Here is a 23,220-nt window from a genome sequence, read left to right as displayed (position 1 = left end):
ATCGTAATATATATATATATATATATATATAATTATATATATATATATAATATATATATATATATATATATATATATATATAGGACCTACATATGAATTAGACTATCGACAATGATGAAGAAAATTAGCACTTACCTCATTGTCAAGATCGGTAAAATGTCCCCGCTTCAATTCACTAGGCTCATAAATTTCAAAAATAGATTTTCTAGTTGATTTCTTTCTCGGAGCTTTCTTAGGTTTGTGCCTGTTAAAAATTGAGAATGTTTAAATTAAAAAAAAATGAATTTACAGTTTATTCAGTTTAGAAAAAATCTAGCTGAATGAAAATGTTGATTATCAGATCAGACAAACTCATTGGAATTAATCTGTTCATTGGATCAATTTTACATAGAATTTTGAGAACCCTATAACTGGTTTGTATTAATAACTCAACTAATTGATTAGGTGCAAGTATAGTAAGGCAAGTGGCATATGGAAAGTACTTCATCAATGAACTATTTCAATAATATAGAGTCTATGTGAAATTCTTCTTCTAGTTGCTCCCTTTTAACGAAAATTCTATCAACATTTTTCAAATTATTCGATTATTGGTTTTCGCCTTCACTCATATCTTTCCTCTTTTTTCTTATTGTATTCTCTTCACTGATTCAAATTAGAAAGACATTTTGTTTTTTTTTCTTTCTTTCATTCGCTATTTGGAAGTTTTTTATTATTTTGTAAAATTAGTTTTTTTATCTTATAATCTTTGTTGTACAGTGTTTTAGTTTTACTTAGAATTGTATTGGAGGGTTAAGTAGTGTAAGAGAGGGCCGGCTGCGCCCTAACTTCGCCCTCCAAGGTTTTTTAATAAAGGCAGCAAATCAATCAATCAATCAATATCTGATGTTAATTTCAATTATTTCTAGATTAAAAATTTGCTTGTTACTTTTTGCAGTGTAAACATCTGGTTCAAATAGTATATTTCGCACCTAGAGCAGAAAATGAGATTTTTCCAGCTCGAAATCGGTTTTGAAGTCCGAGGCCGTAGGCCGAGGACTAGAAAAGATTGAGAGCTGGAAAAACATTTTTGCCCGTGGTGCGAACGATATTTTTCGCCACACTACAGGTATTGCTGACAAAATAAATAAAGAATACAAAATAAAGAATACTCGTTAAGCTATCGTACCTATCTCTTGATTTTAGTGGTAGAAGATTTGCAGTCAGGATTTCAGATTCTTTTAAAATTTCACTTGGAATACCACAGTCATCTTCAAGCATTTTTGAAAATTCGGAATGTACTAATCAACAATAAAAAATAATTGAATAAAACTGGTTGCGAAGCGAATTAGTTTGATTCGAAACTGGAACTGAAATCATGGCGTCTTCAGTTGATGATGAAAGTGGACACTCGCCCGATCTAGCGGATGACTTATTAACTACTTCCATGAGCGGCTGGAAAGTGACAACTTTCTGGCCTAGACCGGAAAAGAAACCCTTTTCTGACGTCGTCTGCAAACAAGGTCTTTCAGATATACGTAGGGACTGGAAAACAGCTGCTTTCTGTGCAGTGTGGCGAAAATAAGATTTTTATAACCCATATTTTTGGACTGTGCTGTAAACATTTGTAAGCCTCTTTCCTCCTTCCCACGAGGGTTTATGATTGAACTCAATGTAATAATTATTCATAATAACCAAGACTATTTGGATTATTTTGAACCAAAATTGTACGTAAAAACTAACCTTATCTTGGTCTGAGTCATCATCTAAATTTGGTAGAAAAATAGCACAAGGATTGCCTAATTATTTTATCTACCAAATTTATTACAAGACTGGTGATCATCATGACGATATAAAACGCCTTGATGATATAATAATTGAAGTCAATTCGTGAGATTTATAGAATTCCGTTTTGAGTATGAACTAACCTCTTTTCACTTTCTTCATCTTCTTCTTCAAGGTATTCATCTTCCTCTTCCTCATACTCATCTTCTCCGTACTTGTCAAATTCATCATAGTCGAAGTCCACACCGAAAATATCCTGTGCTTCTTGTAGTGCCCTGAAACAAACAAAAACTATTTGTAAAGCACTATAAACATCAAAAACTCACTATAATTCGTTTAATGAAGAATGAAATGATCATGATATGAACGCGAATTATACATGTTATGATATATAAAAAATAAAACTGAGTGTAATTGAACACACACCTCCATCACATTCAATGTTTTCTGAATTTTTTCTCATAGCCTATTTATATTTGTTGTATTCAAATAGTAAACAAGATTTGAAGAAATTCTAAACAATTTGGCAGGACTTTCATAGTCTTAAATACTTTTTCTATTTGATAGGTTTTAACAATATAAAATTTACAAAAATATACAAAGATAAAAGTAAATAAAAACAATTAGTGTACAGGATTATCATTTGGCAGGAAAATTCTTTGAGGATAGATAAAAATAAACCAGTACTGCGATATGGGTTTGAGCAATTAAACTGATGATATGAATAAATTGAAGATCTTTTAGATTCTTAGATGATACATCAAGAAGGATTTTGAAAATATTCCAGATGATACTCAATTATCTATTCGCATATTCCTGATTTGAATAGTAAATAGATTCAACAATTGCATAATTTTTATTGACAGAGAACTTTTAAATGTCATTTCCTAGAGTTTCAGTGAAGTTGAAGAAGCAGTTTGAAAATGTGAGTATATTACATACGCATCATTAAATATAGGCTTTCGCTTTTTCTTCTTTTCAGCAATGGGTCTTCCTTCATCGTCGACTATGAATCCGTCATCCTCGTATTCTCCCTCCTCCTCTTCTTCATCGTAGTTATCCTGATCTATTCTTCCTCTTTCTGAACTTGGTTCTTCATCCTAGATCAACGCAAAATAATTATAATTTTAAAATTGAGTAAACGAATAGTATATTATTTGAAGTTGAAGCGCAGCATGCAGAGAGCTTGGTGAATGATTACAGAATAATTAACAGTATTATTAAACATACTTAAATCTTAAATATAAGGAAATTTATGAGTTCAATAATCTTGTCTAAGTATAAAATCCAGTCATGGATGTTCCATGTACGTGCATACTTTTGTAAGAGCTAGAGTGGGTACCTAGCTGAAACATCGTGAGCTTTGTAGATTCCCAACAGTCGAGTTTTCTTTGGAGAAATGATGGCATACCAGCTCGGAATAAGATGAAATGATATTGTATCCCAAAACCTAAACTGATTGAAGCCATTTAATAATTTAATCAGAGTCACTCCCAAACAAACCCATCTTTGTATTGAAAATATCATATGATAATCACCAAAACAGATTTACAGTGTACTTTGTATTAGCTGCAATCGATTGAATATTTTGTTGGATGAGTAAAACAATATATACATGCATTAGACTCAGATTTGATTGAATGAATGAATGATTTAACGAACACATACCCTCTCATCTACTTCCTAAGGTAGGTGCGCACATACATGTGTTAGATACATGTGTGCACATGTCAGCAAGCGAGACGCCAAACACAAGCAGAAACAAACAAACAATAAGCAATTGTAAATCATCACAAACCAACAAACAATCGATAACAAGTCAATTATATTTGGATGTTAATGAAAACTGTATTAAAAGATTTAATAATTGTATTAAAAGAAAACAAAATCAAATAAAGAGATACCAAAATTCAACAAATATAATTAAACCAAAATACACTGTTCTAAAACCAACAAAGCACAACATTCCATTCATCTGATCAAAGACAAAGTAAAAACAAAAATCTGTAAAAAAATGTAATAATTTGTAGATGTTAGATAGGAGTTGAATAAAATTTAAGGTAGAAAACGTTGATAGTATAAATGATAAAAGTTGAATGTATTAAGCACGATTAATTTAGGCTTATCAATAAAGATCGAATTGAACAGACTAGTCTAGTCCAGGAATTGACTAGAGAATTACTTATTTAAAAAAAATATAGAATGTCATAGCTGAATAAAAAGTAAATCGCTTTAAACTTTACGACAAACAAGTGCTTTTAATAAGATAAAAACTTAAAAAGAATTAATTCACATGAATATTCATCAAGATTCGTTCAACTGCTATTAATTAGCATTCTAAGATCCTGTTTACACACGTGTACATATAAAATGAGTGAGCAATACTGAGACAAAATATTAGGGAGCTTCAGGAGATCAAATACATATATTGTTTTGTTGATTCTTAATCACGATATTTGGAGTGAAATACCACGATTCTGCCAAACCTATTAAACTATTCATGTTCTAGATTTGAGAATCATTCAATGATATTGGAGATTTATTCACATGTTTTAATGTTGAAGGATGAACGGAGAAAGTGAATGGAAAAGCTTAAATCTATGCAATAAAAGTTTTTGGTATCTTATTTTCTAAAAATTACATACTATCACTCACTATTGTAAACTAAAAGTTTACATACCATTGTAATGAGATAGAGATGTAAATAACATTTCAGACTTTTATAAATTTTAAATGAAAAAATCATTACAGATGAACCTATGATAAGCTGAACCTATACTAGGAAAAGCCATTTAATAATTTAATCAGAGTCACTCCCAAACAAACCCATCTTTGTATTGAAAATATCATATGATAATCACCAAAACAGATTTACAGTGTACTTTGTATTAGCTGCAATCGATTGAATATTTTGTTGGATGAGTAAAACAATATATACATGCATTAGACTCAGATTTGATTGAATGAATGAATGATTTAACGAACACATACCCTCTCATCTACTTCCTAAGGTAGGTGCGCACATACATGTGTTAGATACATGTGTGCACATGTCAGCAAGCGAGACGCCAAACACAAGCAGAAACAAACAAACAATAAGCAATTGTAAATCATCACAAACCAACAAACAATCGATAACAAGTCAATTATATTTGGATGTTAATGAATAACTGTATTAAAAGATTTAATAATTGTATTAAAAGAAAACAAAATCAAATAAAGAGATACCAAAATTCAACAAATATAATTAAACCAAAATACACTGTTCTAAAACCAACAAAGCACAACATTCCATTCATCTGATCAAAGACAAAGTAAAAACAAAAATCTGTAAAAAAATGTAATAATTTGTAGATGTTAGATAGGAGTTGAATAAAATTTAAGGTAGAAAACGTTGATAGTATAAATGATAAAAGTTGAATGTATTAAGCACGATTAATTTAGGCTTATCAATAAAGATTGAATTGAACAGACTAGTCTAGTCCAGGAATTGACTAGAGAATTACTTATTTAAAAAAAATATAGAATGTCATAGCTGAATAAAAAGTAAATCGCTTTAAACTTTACGACAAACAAGTGCTTTTAATAAGATAAAAACTTAAAAAGAATTAATTCACATGAATATTCATCAAGATTCGTTCAACTGCTATTAATTAGCATTCTAGGATCCTGTTTACACACGTGTACATATAAAATGAGTGAGCAATACTGAGACAAAATATTAGGGAGCTTCAGGAGATCAAATACATATATTGTTTTGTTGATTCTTAATCACGATATTTGGAGTGAAATACCACGATTCTGCCAAACCTATTAAACTATTCATGTTCTAGATTTGAGAATCATTCGATGATATTGGAGATTTATTCACATGTTTTAATGTTGAAGGATGAACGGAGAAAGTGAATGGAAAAGCTTAAATCTATGCAATAAAAGTTTTTGGTATCTTATTTTCTAAAAATTACATACTATCACTCACTATTGTAAACTAAAAGTTTACATACCATTGTAATGAGATAGAGATGTAAATATCATTTCAGACTTTTATAAATTTTAAATGAAAAAATCATTACAGATGAACCTATGATAAGCTGAACCTATACTAGGAAAAGCTATTTAAAAAGGAATTAGCGATACTTCAAGGTAGATGAAGCTAATGACAAAACAATACAGCTAAAATGGCATTATGAATGAAAACATTACATCTATCTATATACCGTATGAGTCCTGTAACACTTTTTATAGTTCTATTACTTATGAATATATGAGCTGTTTTCGATAATATATGGAATAACTTTAAATAATAACTTTTTGGATCAAATTTTGAAAAATCGCTTTCCCAGAACACAACAGCTTTAAAAAATCACAATGAAAGGACACTTACATCTCCGGATCCAACATCGAATAGTTCATTAGCAATGGCTTCTCTTTCCTCTCCTTCATCAGCTTCTGCTCCTTCATTGTCTGATTCTTCATCTACTATCCGTTTCAGGCGTTTAAAACGTTTCTGCCAGGAAAAAATAAAATTAGAACATGTTTAAAACTGTATTGATTGTAATTGTAAACTAAAAACATTCAATGGGAATAGCATTAATCTACTTTTTCTTCTTAAATTTACATTGCTATAAGTTATCATTAAATCAACAGACAATTTCAACTCTGAATCTGGAAATGCAATTTTTCAGAAATATTGAATTTTAATTTTGTACTAGATTTCTGGATTGAGCCAGAAGAAACTTGAGAAATAAATCTCTTAAATACTTTTTCTTGGATATCATATGTTATTGCATAAATAAAATTAGGAGTGTTGTATCAACACACTCAACAAAAGCCAAACTTGAAAAAGCGAAGATAAAACAAAATATAAGAAGTACATAAAATTTTATATTAACTTTCATCAAGAATAAATCTTTCATCTATTTGATATTTAATCTTTCTACCAAATAGAATATTCTACCAAAATGAAGGATAACACATATAATTAAGATCATTTTAATATTTTACGTTATAAATTATTTTTTACTATACTGTTTTCATTGTCAATTTGTTGTTGTATTCTGCTAAACATATTCAACTTTATTTTGATTGTAATTATATTTTTTGTTTAGTTGGATAAATTGAAACAATTATTCACCAAGGTTAGGGTTAAGTAAGGTTAAGTCAGGTCAAGGTTAGGGTTAGGTAAGGTTATCCTTCAATTCGACCTAAATATCAACAAATCCAATAAAAACAAACTTGAATGAATTCTGATAGTATCAGTATTCATAATGATACATTTCAGAGGTTGAACTTAGAACTCAAAAACAAAATCGAATACTAACCCTTTCAACTTTGACTCCCAGATTTTCTTCAATGAGATCGTAGTCTTCGTCTTCTAGTCGGTCATCGAACTCTTCATCGTCACTTTTCTTGCGTTTTTTTGAGCCACCTGATCCGTCCGAGTCGTTGTCGCTGTCATCCTCTTCAATGGGCTCATCGTCGATCAGATCCGGCACAACTTCTTCCTCATCTTTCAAATAATAATGTTGACAAACTTGAGAAACGTTATAGAGTATGAAATAAGTTATATTAAATGTACGGTAATATGAGATATATGAAATATATGTATTTTGCTGATGAGTTTAAACTTGAAATTATACAACTAGGCTTGACTGCAACAGTATTATAAAATTTAATGTAATGAAGTTAATCTGACTGCAGTAGTAAAATAAAATTGAATTCAATAAGTCAGTCAGTCTGTACATGACGAAAAAAACAAACAAAACAACACCATCGAATCATATCAGACAGTAAAGTCCATTTCACACCAAAGCTGGGCCGGGCCGAGCCGAGCGGTATCAACCGAGCGGAATCTGCCTGCGTTCGCACTGAAGCCGATTCACTCAGTAGGTTTTCTAGCCTTGTAGTGAGAACTCACTACGTGGAAAGATCGAACTAAACTGAAAGAAGGCAGAATCCGCTTGGCCGAAAACGCTCGAGTAGGGCGTCTAGCCGACTGCACAAATCCGCTTGACTTGGCCTGGCGTTGATTTGAATGCTCCCTACTATATCCTGGATAGTTAGCGCGCATGCGGATTCCGCTCAGCTTTGGTGTGAAACCCCACTAACTCAAATAATTTATACTTTCAAGTTATGTCAAGCAATGGTTCCTAGACAATGTAATTGAATTGACGAATCACGGATGATTCGACAATTCCAACCAATTCATTAAACCTTAAACTTGTCTATACTTTCTTACTTGTAGATTGATAAATTAACAATATGCAAGCACGATTTCAAATTATAAAAATAAAAGGCAAATGTCACAAATTTATTAAAGTAATAATAAAAGTACTTTACTTATGTCACCATCAGTAAAAGTAGCTCGCTGTAGTAATGTGTTGTTTCAAGTTTCTTATCAAAGGATGAGTGTAATAATATGTAGGCCAAAGTTTAAAAATAAAGAAGATGGTCGATGGAGTGATTATGAAAACACATTTTCTACAAGTAGATTCTAAACTTTTCAATAATCAATATTCAAAAACCCTAAATTTAACCATACGCACTTAAAAACAACAGGATACTTCATTTCAACCACTAAAAAACAGTGAACAGTATCATCAATTAAATGTTATTAGTTTTCTCACCATCTTCTTCGTCATCATCGCTTTCCATTGCCTTCAGTTTCTTGAGTTTCTTTTTTTGGACATGATCCAACTCCTCCTCATCCTGTAAGGACAACGAATTTTAAAATTTTAACTGTATTTTAAAATTTCCAGTGATTGCAGGTTTGTCAGCTTATATTGCAATGTTGTTTTTATTTTAGAATACACCTGAGTGCTTATAGCGGATACAAAAAACTTATCCCATGAAAATAAATTAACAGAAAATTAGAATTGCAACAAAACAGGTGTGAAATTGTAGGCATTGGAAAACCCAAAGGATCCCATCCATTCCCAATCAACGCATTTGCCCAAAGCAGAGACCCCCCTTCAAACCCCAACATGAGGATATTGGCAACAATTTCAATCAGTATTCCACTTCAGTTGGATCCATACTAACTAGGTCCTTGAATACAGTAAGGCAACCAGTGATCAGAGATAAAAAATACGTGGTTGATGAAGTATTTAAATTGAAATACACAAGGGATTGAAATGTGACAAGTGAGGAATTAACAAAAGTCTCAAAGGCTAATAAACCCAAATTAATAAAAACAATACAAAATCTTGTAGTACCCTACATTTTTTTCAATTTAAAATAGTTCAACAACTAGTTTCGACCCTAACTTAGGTCATTTTCAAGTTGGAATCAACTAAAAAATCAACTTTTTTTCTATTAAACCCAATACATCACAATATAGTATATCAGAGAATTCATACAGGACAGTTTCCAGAAAGCATTAAAATTGTGAAGATCATTCCAATTACAAATTTGGTCCCAAGAATAGTCCAAAAGGTCCCAAATCTATAAACCTATTTCCCTTTCATCAATTCTGTTAAAGATCATTGAGAAATGCATTAAAATACAGTTAATGGGATCGTTAAACGAAAGTAATAACACACCAAAACGAACTAAAAAAAAAAACAATGATGAATTATTTCAGGTAAACCAATAGATGATAGAATCGGTACAATAAAAAAATAAAGTTATGATATTTCTAGACCTGGCTAAGGCGTTTGATTCAGTAGATTGAGACAAGCTACCTAACAAACTAGAGGCTATTGGTGTCAGACACTTCTTTTCAGTGATTCAGAAGTTATTTTTGTGAACGTCAACAATCTGTTCAGATTGATGAAGACAGTGATAGGGATAATGTAGACTATGACGTCATCAAGGAAGTACGCTGGGTCCGGTAATGTTCCTGATATACATAAATAATATTTCCCGGCTCAATACTGCAAATAGTTAATTCCTATTTGCTGATGATAAAGTGGTTATTTCTACCGGTATGAATGGGAAGAAGTTTATATAAAAATGCCAGTAAAGACTGATCAAAAACAAAAAAAAAATGGTTTGACCACAATAACCTCACAGTGAATATGGGCAAAGCCAAGTACTTGCCAGTTGTAACAAGAAATCAACCAGACCCAGGGTTAAGAAAGGTAAAAATTCACTCATGTGGGGAAATTGGATATTTAGCCTGTGCTTGTAGAGTTATAAGCAGAGTAGACAAATACAAATAACTGGGGGTTATTTTTTACCATCAACTGAGTTGGGCTCCACATATGCAGTGTGCCAAGCAAAGGCTTCAACGGATGCTGTAAGGTCTATCTCAGTTGAGCCAAGTGCTGGATACGAGATTAAGTAAAATAATATATCAAGTATATGCACAGTCAGTGTTACATTAATTATGTTATCATTGTCTGAGGAGGGGTATCATCTGCTTGCCTGGAGACTCTCGCTGTTACTCAGCGCGCCATTATAAAAATGGCATTATAAAACAACAGGATACTTCATTTCAACCACTAAAAAACAGTGAACATTATCATCAATTAAATGTTATTAGTTTTCTCACCATCTTCTTCGTCATCATCGCTTTCCATTGCCTTCAGTTTCTTGAGTTTCTTTTTTTGGACATGATCCAACTCCTCCTCATCCTGTAAGGACAACGAATTTTAAAATTTTAACTGTATTTTAAAATTTCCAGTGATTGCAGGTTTGTCAGCTTATATTGCAATGTTGTTTTTATTTTAGAATACACCTGAGTGCTTATAGCGGATACAAAAAACTTATCCCATGAAAATAAATTAACAGAAAATTAGAATTGCAACAAAACAGGTGTGAAATTGTAGGCATTGGAAAACCCAAAGGATCCCATCCATTCCCAATCAACGCATTTGCCCAAAGCAGAGACCCCCCCTTCAAACCCCAACATGAGGATATTGGCAACAATTTCAATCAGTATTCCACTTCAGTTGGATCCATACTAACTAGGTCCTTGAATACAGTAAGGCAACCAGTGATCAGAGATAAAAAATACGTGGTTGATGAAGTATTTAAATTGAAATACACAAGGGATTGAAATGTGACAAGTGAGGAATTAACAAAAGTCTCAAAGGCTAATAAACCCAAATTAATAAAAACAATACAAAATCTTGTAGTACCCTACATTTTTTTTAATTTAAAATAGTTCAACAACTAGTTTCGACCCTAACTTAGGTCATTTTCAAGTTGGAATCAACTAAAAAATCAACTTTTTTTCTATTAAACCCAATACATCACATAGTATATCAGAGAATTCATACAGGACAGTTTCCAGAAAGCATTAAAATTGTGAAGATCATTCCAATTCACAAATTTGGTCCCAAGAATAGTCCAAAAGGTCCCAAATCTATAAACTATAAACCTATTTCCCTTTCATCAATTCTGTTAAAGATCATTGAGAAATGCATTAAAATACAGTTAATGGGATCGTTAAACGAAAGTAATAACACACCAAAACGAACTAAAAAAAAAAACAATGATGAATTATTTCAGGTAAACCAATAGATGATAGAATCGGTACAATAAAAAAATAAAGTTATGATATTTCTAGACCTGGCTAAGGCGTTTGATTCAGTAGATTGAGACAAGCTACCTAACAAACTAGAGGCTATTGGTGTCAGACACTTCTTTTCAGTGATTCAGAAGTTATTTTTGTGAACGTCAACAATCTGTTCAGATTGATGAAGACAGTGATAGGGATAATGTAGACTATGACGTCATCAAGGAAGTACGCTGGGTCCGGTAATGTTCCTGATATACATAAATAATATTTCCCGGCTCAATACTGCAAATAGTTAATTCCTATTTGCTGATGATAAAGTGGTTATTTCTACCGGTATGAATGGGAAGAAGTTTATAAAAATGCCAGTAAAGACTGATCAAAAACAAAAAAAAAAAAAAAATGGTTCGACCACAATAACCTCACAGTGAATATGGGCAAAGCCAAGTACTTGCCAGTTGTAACAAGAAATCAACCAGACCCAGGGTTAAGAAAGGTAAAAATTCACTCATGTGGGGAAATTGGATATTTAGCCTGTGCTTGTAGAGTTATAAGCAGAGTAGACAAATACAAATAACTGGGGGTTATTTTTTACCATCAACTGAGTTGGGCTCCACATATGCAGTGTGCCAAGCAAAGGCTTCAACGGATGCTGTAAGGTCTATCTCAGTTGAGCCAAGTGCTGGATACGAGATTAAGTAAAATAATATATCAAGTATATGCACAGTCAGTGTTACATTAATTATGTTATCATTGTCTGAGGAGGGGTATCATCTGCTTGCCTGGAGACTCTCGCTGTTACTCAGCGCGCCATTATAAAAATGGCATTATAAATATGTTTGACCTTTCAAAAGCATTTGACACTGTATCGCACAAACTGTTTGTGAACAAACTGCTAGATAAGTTTGCATTTTATGGCTTCCAGGAAAGATCTTTGAGACTGGTAGAATCTTATTTGGGGGATCGATTCCAGAAGGTTGTATTTAAGAAGTCGCAGTATCTACCTGTCTCTCAAGGCGTGCCTCAGGGGTCTATTTTAAGACTTATTTTGTTCATCGTGTACATAAAAGCTATTTGTTTGCGGATGATCTGTGTGTTTTTTTTTGAGCTTGCCCACAGTAGTTTCCTTGAGTCAAGCATCCCAGGACTTGGCTGATTCGATTGAGAGCTGGTGTAATTCAAATTTATTATGTGTCAACTCTGATCAAGTTCAGGACTTGACTATCAGTTATAATAGAAGACTGACTATGAATGAGGAGAAAGAGACAAAGTTTCTGAGCTTCACCCTTGACACTTGCCTCAGTTGGTCCCAGCATATTGAAATTGTTGCTAGCAAGCTGAATAAGGGAGTCTTCTTAATTAGAAAACTGAGGTCATATGTCAGTTTGGATGTTTTAAAGGTGATTTATTATGCTCACATCAATTCTCATTTGTCATAAATGGTACCATACTTTGGGGTTCCAGAGCTTACAGTAGTGGACTTTTTAGAATGTAGAGAAAGGCTGTCAGACTGATTTGTGGGCTTTCTAAGCGAGCACAGTGTGATGAGCATTTTAAACTTCTGGGAATATTGACTCTACCTTCAATATTTGTTCAACAGAGCCTTATTTATGTTAAGGAGAATTTGAAGAAGTTTGTGGAACAGGGGGTAGTTCATAGCCATTTTTGTGGAAGCTTATCCAGGGTGAAGTAGCTTATCAGTGAGCTAGGACACATTGTCGGCAGGGAATACCTACTCACAGCTCATCATTTTATGGTTCTCAGCCAGTTGGCTTGTTTAATACTGGGTTTATGAGTGAAAAAGGTAAACATAATAATCGAACAAGAATCTTGGCGGTTTAGAATGGAATCGTTTCCAACAAAAATTAAATTGGAAACTTGAAAAAAATATTTTCAAAGCAAACCAGTCAAAACTCAATGTTTATTTTGAATAGACCTAGGCTAAAAAATAACTTACTTAGAACACATGAAAATGGATACAGCATTTAATTTATGTATTAAAGCATGCACAAAGCTCACCTCACTTTCTTCCGCCTCAGAATCTATCATGATGCCTAGGTATTTTACAGAATCATGAACAAAGAGAGGAACACACTGGCAATAAGACTGATTACAGTCAGGTTTATGAATAATATTTTAAGTTGGTACTCCTCAGAGGGCTTACCAGCCATTGTGAGGTAAAAGGGTAGAACCACAGTTTTATCTTTATTTATACATAATTTATTGTGGTCACACCAATTTTTTATCTTTGCTATACCACTATTTGCTTTCTTAAATGTTTCCATCCATGAGTTTCCATGAAACAGAGCTACAGTGTCATCCGCAAATGAGTAGAGAGAGCCACAGTCTAGATCAATATTTAATAAATCATTAATATAAATTAGGAATAGAATTGGGCCAAGCACTGTTCCTTGTGGAATCCCAGCTTCAACTCTCCTATCGTTGCTAATTGTATCATCAATTTTTACGGCTTGTGACCTTAAGTTTAAGTATGACCTAAAAAATTTCAAAACTATGCCTCTAAAACCGATAATTTCCATTTTATTTAGCAAGAGTTCATGGTCCACTGTGTCGAAAGCCTTTTGGAAGTCCAGAAAGATTCCCAAGCACTTTTTTCCTCTATCTAAATGATTTATAACTTCTCTACTCACTCTAAATATTGCATCAGAAGTATTAAGGCCACTCTGAAAACCCAATTGCGAACTATTTAAGATTTTATATTTATTTAAGTAGGATATTAGTCTCGACTTTACACATTTTTCTATAGTCTCACTAATAGTACCCATTATTGCTTCATGGTCAGTAATCGAACAATTAAAAATAGCTGGATTAAGCCTAAAATACCGACTTTTTAGAAAAAAATGGTCAATACATGTTTCAGATACGTCACCGATTCTAGTACCTCCATAAAGATAACTTATAAACCCATATTCATTCAATACATCCATATACCTATGCCCAGCTAGACCTAAACGATTTTCCAAGATATCAATATTCGTATCACCAATCAGGACTCGATTTGAGAAGCATTTAGTCTCCTCTAAAAACATTTCAAGGTTATCTATGAATTCAAAAACATTCGTATCTGACGGTGATCGATAAAGGGCAGTGAAGTAAAACTGGTTTTGTTGAAAATCATTAATAAAATTAATAACATTTGTTTGTTGAATATCGACATTCAATATTTCAAACTTAATACCATGCTTAATATACACAATAATTCCATCGCATTTATTATATTTTGTTGGTTTTATGTATTTATTGTAATTGGGTAGATCAAACCCGTCATCATGAGACAACCAGGTTTCAGTGAGTATTATAATATCAAAATTTACATTTAAACTAGTAAGAAGCACACATAATTCATCAAAATTCCGTCTGACACTTCTAATGTTCAAATGAAAAATTTTTAAAACAGAATTGTCCGAAAAGAAAAAATTAACATGATTAGAATCTTGTAGCTTCGAAGTTTTACAATTATTATTGTCATAAAGTTCCTCCAATAAGTCTCTTACTTGGCAGTTCTCCATAATAAATTAGAGAGAAAAAAAACAATAACCAAATAGAACTAATTTACAGCTTGTTGTAATCATCCTTCGATCTAATCAGCAAAGCCGGACTGGTTTCAGTCTTCCTGACAAAAATTTTTCCATCTCTAGACCATACGTAGCGGTAGTTTTTCTCTTCAGCCAACTTCTTCGTGTCTTTGAGCAGCATGGACACCGCCGGGGACAAGTGTTGGTACGCCGATATCCTACCAACCGGAAGAAAGCGAGATACAGTCTTAGTCGATATGCCAGGCTCACTTTTGTCTTCAAGTGCCTTCTTCTTGAATTCAGACAGCCATGTCACCTTATCTTCTCGACGCATAAATTTTAAAATAATAGGCTTAATGCCGTCCTTGGTACGCGAAGGAACTCTGTGTGCGGCACTAAGATCCTTGCCTGTTAGAGATATGCACAGTCAGTGTTACATTAATTATGTTATCATTGTCTGAGGAGGGGTATCATCTGCTTGCCTGGAGACTCTCGCTGTTACTCAGCGCGCCATTATAAAAATGTCATTATAAATATGTTTGACCTTTCAAAAGCATTTGACACTGTATCGCACAAACTTTTGCTAGATAAGGTTGCATTTTATGGCTTCCAGGAAAGATCTTTGAGACTGGTAGAATCTTATTTGGGGGATCGATTCCAGAAGGTTGTATTTAAGGAATCTGAGTCGCAGTATCTACCTGTCTCTCAAGGCGTGCCTCAGGGGTCTATTTTAAGACTTATTTTGTTCATCGTGTACATAAAAGCTATTTGTTTGCGGATGATCTGTGTGTTTTTTTTGAGCTTGCCCACAGTAGTTTCCTTGAGTCAAGCATCCCAGGACTTGGCTGATTCGATTGAGAGCTGGTGTAATTCAAATTTATTATGTGTCAACTCTGATCAAGTTCAGGACTTGACTATCAGTTATAATAGAAGACTGACTATGAATGAGGAGAAAGAGACAAAGTTTCTGAGCTTCACCCTTGACACTTGCCTCAGTTGGTCGCAGCATATTGAAATTGTTGCTAGCAAGCTGAATAAGGGAGTCTTCTTAATTAGAAAACTGAGGTCATATGTCAGTTTGGATGTTTTAAAGGTGATTTATTATGCTCACATCAATTCTCATTTGTCATAAATGGTACCATACTTTGGGGTTCCAGAGCTTACAGTAGTGGACTTTTTAGAATGTAGAGAAAGGCTGTCAGACTGATTTGTGGGCTTTCTAAGCGAGCACAGTGTGATGAGCATTTTAAACTTCTGGGAATATTGACTCTACCTTCAATATTTGTTCAACAGAGCCTTATTTATGTTAAGGAGAATTTGAAGAAGTTTGTGGAACAGGGGGTAGTTCATAGCCATTTTTGTGGAAGCTTATCCAGGGTGAAGTAGCTTATCAGTGAGCTAGGACACATTGTCGGCAGGGAATACCTACTCACAGCTCATCATTTTATGGTTCTCAGCCAGTTGGCTTGTTTAATACTGTGTTTATGAGTGAAAAAGGTAAACATAATAATCGAACAAGAATCTTGGCGGTTTAGAATGGAATCGTTTCCAACAAAAATTAAATTGGAAACTTGAAAAAAATATTTTCAAAGCAAACCAGTCAAAACTCAATGTTTATTTTGAATAGACCTAGGCTAAAAAATAACTTACTTAGAACACATGAAAATGGATACAGCATTTAATTTATGTATTAAAGCATGCACAAAGCTCACCTCACTTTCTTCCGCCTCAGAGTCTATGAAATCTGCCATCCTGGGGTATTAGTTTACTGCTGACCCAAAAAGGGTAGCAATGACCTCCAAATCAGCTAAAATACAAAATTGAATAATAATGACAAATTATTTACATATTCCATAATTTAATAGGTCATGGATGTCAATTAGGTAAGTTAATGAAAACACAAACATAACCAATAATTTTAAATTTGTCAAATCATACATTACGGTGTGTGAAACAGTGCTGAGCTTCTCAAATATAAATTAACTTACTTGATAAAAAGGAAAATATATGAGAATATTGTTTTGAAGATGTCACAGTAGGCTATAAGTTAGTTGCTGAAGCAATAAAATTTCATGTTATGAAAGTAGCTCACTGAACTGGCGTGCACTTCACCTTATGGGCCTAGTTTTTAAAATTAAAATAGATGTGAATTTTATTAAATAGTTATAAAAATCATAATTTTGTTACTCTAAAGATACGATTTTCTTATTTTACTGCAAATAAAGCCCAGTCAACTAAATTCTAAAATAGAAGGTGTAATTGCATCCTTGTAAAAATCATTGCATCTTAAAGCTTTCTCATCTGAACCAGTGGATAGATTCATAAAGTTGAAGACAAACGAATGGGAACACTGATAGGATAGTTTATATATTATATTAAAAATAAGTCATTATAATACAAACTTTTTAAAAAATTCAATAAATCGTTGAAACGCGAAGTTTTGGTTTACTGTTCAATATGGAGTCGGTCCGATGACGACGGACCAATTAATTGTTCACTGCCATCTTTATCGATGTCTTTTCATCAGCTCGTGTCTCGGTCAAATCTCACGGGGAAGAGAAAGTAAAAATAAGTGATGAATATTTATACAATCTTGATTCTTCTATAATTTAAAAAAATTGAGAAAATTCAATTTAACTCACATTATTTCGTCGATGTTCGATTTTGGTTTGGTTCATCCAATGTGAATGAGGTCTACCCAGGCGGGAGAGTTTAAACTGAAAATATTATACTTTGATATTATACTTGATATTTTAAGATAAATAAATTGTCAGGAACCAAACATTGTCAAGGACCTATATCATAGAATACATATTTAGAATATATACCATGTTTTAGGTTCAAAAGGAAAATAACTTCTACGGTAACGTACCACAGTATACATACAGTACGGAAACTTGGCTATATCCTGACGCCAAAATCCGCCATCTTGTTAGGAAGCACCGCATTGTAATAGTATTGATGGTAGGTTCGGATCACTTCAATGATCCGGATCAATTGATCTCATTCACTGCCACGAGCCAATCAGAAGACCAGGATTGGAACTTCCCAAGGTCACGTGACGTGTTTAGTATTGGCGTCATGTAAAAAGCATTGGTTAGATAGGCGATTGATTACAAGTTTCCATTCTGTATATTCTGTGACCGTACCTACTTAATACCACACACAACCATCGAACCATGCTGCTTGCATATCTGTGAGCTGGTCTATAAAATAATACGTAAATAGAAGATTACTTTTATTATAATACAAAAACATTTCAATGTATTACCTTTCTTGTAATCTCAATTATCATGAAAAATCCAAGGACTGTACTTTTTTTTCAATTTTACTCACAAAATATTTCAACATTGATGCCATTTTCAAGTACCGGTAATAATAAAAATGACATCTATGTTGAAACATGGCGGTAAGTAAAATAATTGAAAAAAGTGTTCAAAGATTCTTATTCTTCCAAGTTTTCAAGATTCTTATTATTTATTTCTTTATAAAATTATAAGGTGTGTATAACTAGCCCCTATAAGGGTAGAACAGTGCACAATAGACATTTTTGTGTCATCACAGTGAAACGCTTCCAGCAAAATTATTTTTCCGATGTACTAGTATATCTGATTTAGGCTATTGTTGTTTATTTTTCTTCGCTGCTCTATTTGAGGTAAAATTATTTTTCTATTATTATTAAAATTTGTAATTTTCCAGTGGTTTATTTATTTATTGTTAGAATATTATATCGATTGGAAAAACGCTACTGTACAGTATTATTTTTGGGGATGTAATATAACAGAATATATACAGAAAGGAAACTTTTAATCAAACGCCTATCTAACCAATGCTTTTTACATGACGCCACGTCACGTGACCTTGGGAAGTTCCCAAGGTATTCTGATTGGCTCGTGGCAGTGAATGAGATCAATTGATCCGGATCATTGAAGTGATCCGAACCTACCATAAATACTATGACAATGCGGCGCTTCCTAACAAGATGGCGGATTTTGGCGTCAGGGACTAGCCAAGTTTCCATACTGTATGTATACTGTGGTAATATAACAGAATAAGTACAGAATGGAAACTTGTAATCAATCGCCTATCTAACCAATGCTTTTTACATGACGACAATACTAAACACGTCACGCGACCTTGGGAAGCTCCAATCCTGGTCTTCTGATTGGCTCGTGGCAGTGAATGAGATCAATTGATCCGGATCATTAAAGTGATCCGAACCTACCATCAAAACGGTGTACACACGTACGTTTGCCTCGGGTGAGCATACGTGTATGGGCTTGCATTCGCACGTGTGGACACTGTTCGCTGAGGCATGTGGGCGAACCGGAACCCTGTCGGTATTTTGGCGTGCTCAAAGGCGCCTCGGGCGAGCATTGAATGCACTTGTGTACGCGATTTTGCCATACGGGTGAGGCAAAACGTAAACATTGAAGGCGTCATAACCTAATTCCAATGAATTAAACGGTGTACACACGTACGTTTGCCTCGGGTGAGCATACGTGTATGGGCTTGCATTCGCACGTGTGGACACTGTTCGCTGAGGCATGTGGGCGAACCGGAACCCTGTCGGTATTTTGGCGTGCTCAAAGGCGCCTCGGGCGAGCATTGAATGTACATGTGGACGCGTTTTTGCCATACGGGTGAAGCAAAACGTAAACATTGAAGGCGTCATAACCTAATTCCAATGAATTAGGTTAATGAATGACAAATCAAATTGTGATCCAATAACTAATTGTAAATTGTAGGATTTTTGTGATTTTGTAGGATATGTGGATTATCAAATATTCAAATAGAAATATGCATGGAGTATATAATTTTTATCATGATTAACAAACTTAGAACTGCATAATTTAAGTGAAAATAGCTTCTCTACAGGGTTCCTACAAAAAAGTATAGCTCACGTATTATCTTACTGTGGCTATCAAATCATGTTGTGTTTGTTTTATGTTATCAATCAGAGTTGGTAATTGAAATTGTAATCTTCAATATGATATTATATGTTTTAGATAGCTGGGCTATCCATAGAGAGATTTATTCAAACTTTGAACTAGTACTCCTTAAAGGTAAATCTTGAAGCTGATTTCTTGGAGAATCTTGTTTTGTCATGTGTATGAGCAGAGTTAGTTTTAAATGGGCAGCAATTCAGTATTTGATTCAATTTGTTGCTAATTTCGTTAAAGGAGACTGTCAATTTTGTAGGACAGTGTTAAGTACTTTGATTAGTTCATCAAAACTTCTGGAATTATTGTAGAAATTCCTTTTTTGAGATTCAGAATAGATATTGGAGACCAACAAATGAATCGCCTAATGCCAAGAATCTCAAAGTTAGGGCCAATCGTTCTTGTGAAGTTATTGCTTCCCTCATGATGGTATCATTTGTTTGGATAACTAGTTGAATTAGTTTCAGTATATAAACAAAATAATGTTTTGACATCCTAATAAAGTTTGAATTGACAATCTCATATCTTATGTCATGTAGCAATTTATTTCCTTACTTAAACCTACAATCGTTTAACCCACCAACATCGTTTGTTGAGTTTTATTTTCGATTTTATTATACAAGTCATATAAATAAATGATACAGCTGCATTTTGTAATAATTTATTATCTTCAATGATGGAATGACGCCATTGTTGTCATGTTGTGGAAAATTTACATCTATCATGTCTTCGTGTCGTCTGCAAATCAGATAGCTTTTTGAATGCCGAGGCATACGTGGAACGCGTCCACAAGGACGTACAGTGAATGCCGAGGCAGGTGTGCATACGGTTGTTCGCGCGAATCTGTACGGACGTGTGTACAAGGCTTTAGGTTAATGAATGACAAATCAAATTGTGATCCAATAACTAATTGTAAATTGTAGGATTTTTGTAATTTTGTAGGATATGTGGATTGTCAAATATTGAAATAGAAACATGCATGGAGTATATTCAATTCAATTCAAATTCAATTCAATTTATTTCCTCAAAAAATCATATACATATCAGTTATACAAAATAACTAATAACAATAATAGTTATACAAAAACAATTCCAGGAAATATATTTCCTCACTTAGACTATAAAATCCGTGTGTGGGGAAAGAATTCCTATCTAGAAAAGCCTTAATAAATACAGGATAATCGAAATCATTTCTTGAAAAACTTTCAAATTTTACTTTTTTTCTAAACAAAAAATGAACTTTAATTAAACAATAACTTCAAATGTAGAAAATAAAATAGGTTAAATCTATTACTGATATAGGTTGGTGCTAAAGGTCGAAAGAGTTAATAGAGCGCTGCATCAAAAACAAGAAACTAAACACAAGCAAGAAGAGAGAGAGAAAAAGAAAAAATAACGAAACACAGAAAAACTAATGGCTTATAATAAAATGAAAAATATCTGTAGACAAATATTCAAGACAAAACCTAGGTGTAGGGTGAATTGACAAGGGCCTCCGAAGCATCCCTACCAATGTTGAATAGCCATTGGACTATTATTCTTTTGTAAACAGGTACACTGCGCCCCTCAGCCTCCTGGATTGATGTAGGCAAATTTCGGTAGAGGAGGTGCACAATGTGAAATGGGGTGTTATTTGCTGGAGCTAAAGTGGCTCTAGGAGTACCATATCTGAAATTTAATCTATGTCTAGTTTGGTAATTATGTGGTGATTCAGTAAATATTTCTGCTTTGTAGGATTTGGTAAAGGAGAGGAGGGTTTTTATGTATATTTGTCTGATATTAAGGACATGGAATTCGGAAAAAAGTTCTTCAGTAGGGTATCGCATGGGTTTATTTAAAATTATTTTTATTAGGGTTCTCTGAGTGACAGCAAGAGGCCGCAACAACGCCGCCGAGACTCCACCCCACGCCAACACACCGTATTGAAGCAAAGACTGCACGTAGGAAAAGTAAACAGACCTGCAATGCCCCACAGTCAGCACGCCTGCAAGCTGCAAAAAGGCGAACATAAATTTTCTAAGTTTTTGCCTTACTGTTTGAATGTGCGGGGCCCATGATAATTTATGGTCTATTGTGACCCCCAAATATTTGTAGGTATTAACACGTTCAATTACGCTGCAATCACAGGCGACCGACCGCAGTACATCACAGGAATGCAGAGCCAAGCGTCGCAGACCAGGATCACTGTCATGTTTAAAAAATACGGGTAGATGTTTAGTTTTTCCTACATTCAGGGTCAAGGTGTTCTGATCCAGCCAACGCTTGACCCTGATCATATCATCCTCCGCCCGCTCGTAAGCCTCATCCCACGTGCAGCCAGACGACACCACCGCTGTGTCATCAGCAAAAAGGAACAATTTTCCTCTAATTGCTACTTTCTCCAGGTTATTAATATAGATTAGGAACAGAAGCGGCCCCAGTGTACTTCCCTGCACCACTCCATAGTCGATTTCAGTTTTATCACTGTTAATTCCATTTATAGTCACGTATTGCAAACGGTTTTCCAAGTAGCTGATAAACCAATCCGTTGATCTAACGCCAATGTATTGTAATTTCCTTATCAACTGTTGTCGATCTATGGAATCAAATGCTTTAGCTAGATCCAGAAAAGTAACCAGGACACGCCTCCCTCCCCCAATTTGTTTGGCAATGTGTTTGGTGATTTCAAAGAATGCGTGAGATATGCTTCTATCTTGTCTGAAACCAAACTGTAAATCTGATATTAGTTTTTCTTGTTTGAGGTAGTCAGCAAGTTGTATTTTGACACATTTTTCAAGTATTTTAGATAGAATGCAGAGTAAAGAAATTGGTCTATAGTTAGAAGTTAAGTTATTTTGTCCTGATTTAAAAATTGGTATCACTTTGGCAATCTTGAGTGCATTTGGAAAAATATTTGTATTTATACTGAGGTTAACTATATGCAACAAAGGTGTGATCAAAGCATCGATATTAAATTTTATTAATTTTGAGGGGATATTATCTGATCCTGATGCAGAGTTGCCCTTGATGCACCTTATCACATCAGTGAGCTCAACCCGTGTGACCGGCCGCAGCCAGAACAGAGAGTCAGCAGTGTGGTCGGCATCGTCCACCTCAAGCGGTCCCGCGGGGTTGAGAGTCTCAGCAAGTCGGCGACCAACGAAGGCAAAGTAGTAATTGAAATCATTACTAATTTTATTTATCTCCTCAGGGGTGGGAGGCGCAGTGCCACCGTGCTCTTTAAATGCATCTAGCGGGAATTTGGATTTACCCACAGAGTGCCCTGCCACCTCATTTACTACATTCCAAAACTTCCTAGGGTCCCCATGAGCATCATCTATTTTAGTTTTATAATAATCAAACTTTGCTCATTTAATAATTGATTTTAATGTATTTTGGTATCGCTTGTATTTTTCGTTAATTTGTAAATTGTGGGGATTTCTCCTAGCTTCTTTACATAGCTTATCACGGCAACGCATTGAAGACAATAGACTACCCGTGATCCAAGGTTTCAATTTAGAATATTTTGCTTTGTGAA

At 34.0% G+C, this 23,220-nt stretch overlaps 1 protein-coding gene across 4 annotated transcripts in view; it reads right to left on the bottom strand.

Moving 5' to 3' along the window:
- LOC111044389 (transcription elongation factor SPT6) overlaps positions 1-17,285 on the bottom strand; it is a 59,797-nt gene extending 42,512 nt beyond the window's left edge. Inside the window, exons 1-9 of one of the 4 annotated variants that reach the window (XM_039436247.1) lie at positions 17,163-17,285; positions 16,473-16,567; positions 10,256-10,337; positions 7,083-7,270; positions 6,146-6,268; positions 4,753-4,767; positions 2,704-2,861; positions 1,905-2,036; positions 136-244 (exon numbers count right to left, since the gene is read on the bottom strand). In XM_039436247.1, the coding sequence (XP_039292181.1) occupies positions 136-244; positions 1,905-2,036; positions 2,704-2,861; positions 4,753-4,767; positions 6,146-6,268; positions 7,083-7,270; positions 10,256-10,337; positions 16,473-16,511 (846 nt within the window). In that variant the 5' untranslated portion in view covers positions 16,512-16,567; positions 17,163-17,285. Of the gene's footprint in view, positions 1-135; positions 245-1,904; positions 2,037-2,703; positions 2,862-4,752; positions 4,768-6,145; positions 6,269-7,082; positions 7,271-8,387; positions 8,493-10,255; positions 10,338-16,472; positions 16,568-17,162 lie in introns of those variants that run through there. The other 3 variants (XM_039436248.1, XM_039436249.1, XM_039436250.1) reach the window with 3 other exon arrangements.
- Positions 17,286-23,220: the final 5,935 nt, after the last annotated feature.

Source organism: Nilaparvata lugens, chromosome 10, assembly GCF_014356525.2.
Source record: "Nilaparvata lugens isolate BPH chromosome 10, ASM1435652v1, whole genome shotgun sequence".
NCBI classification, from domain to species: domain Eukaryota; kingdom Metazoa; phylum Arthropoda; class Insecta; order Hemiptera; family Delphacidae; genus Nilaparvata; species Nilaparvata lugens.
The sequence above is the reverse complement of the archived record's forward strand: the minus strand, read 5'-3'. Positions and strand labels throughout refer to the sequence as shown.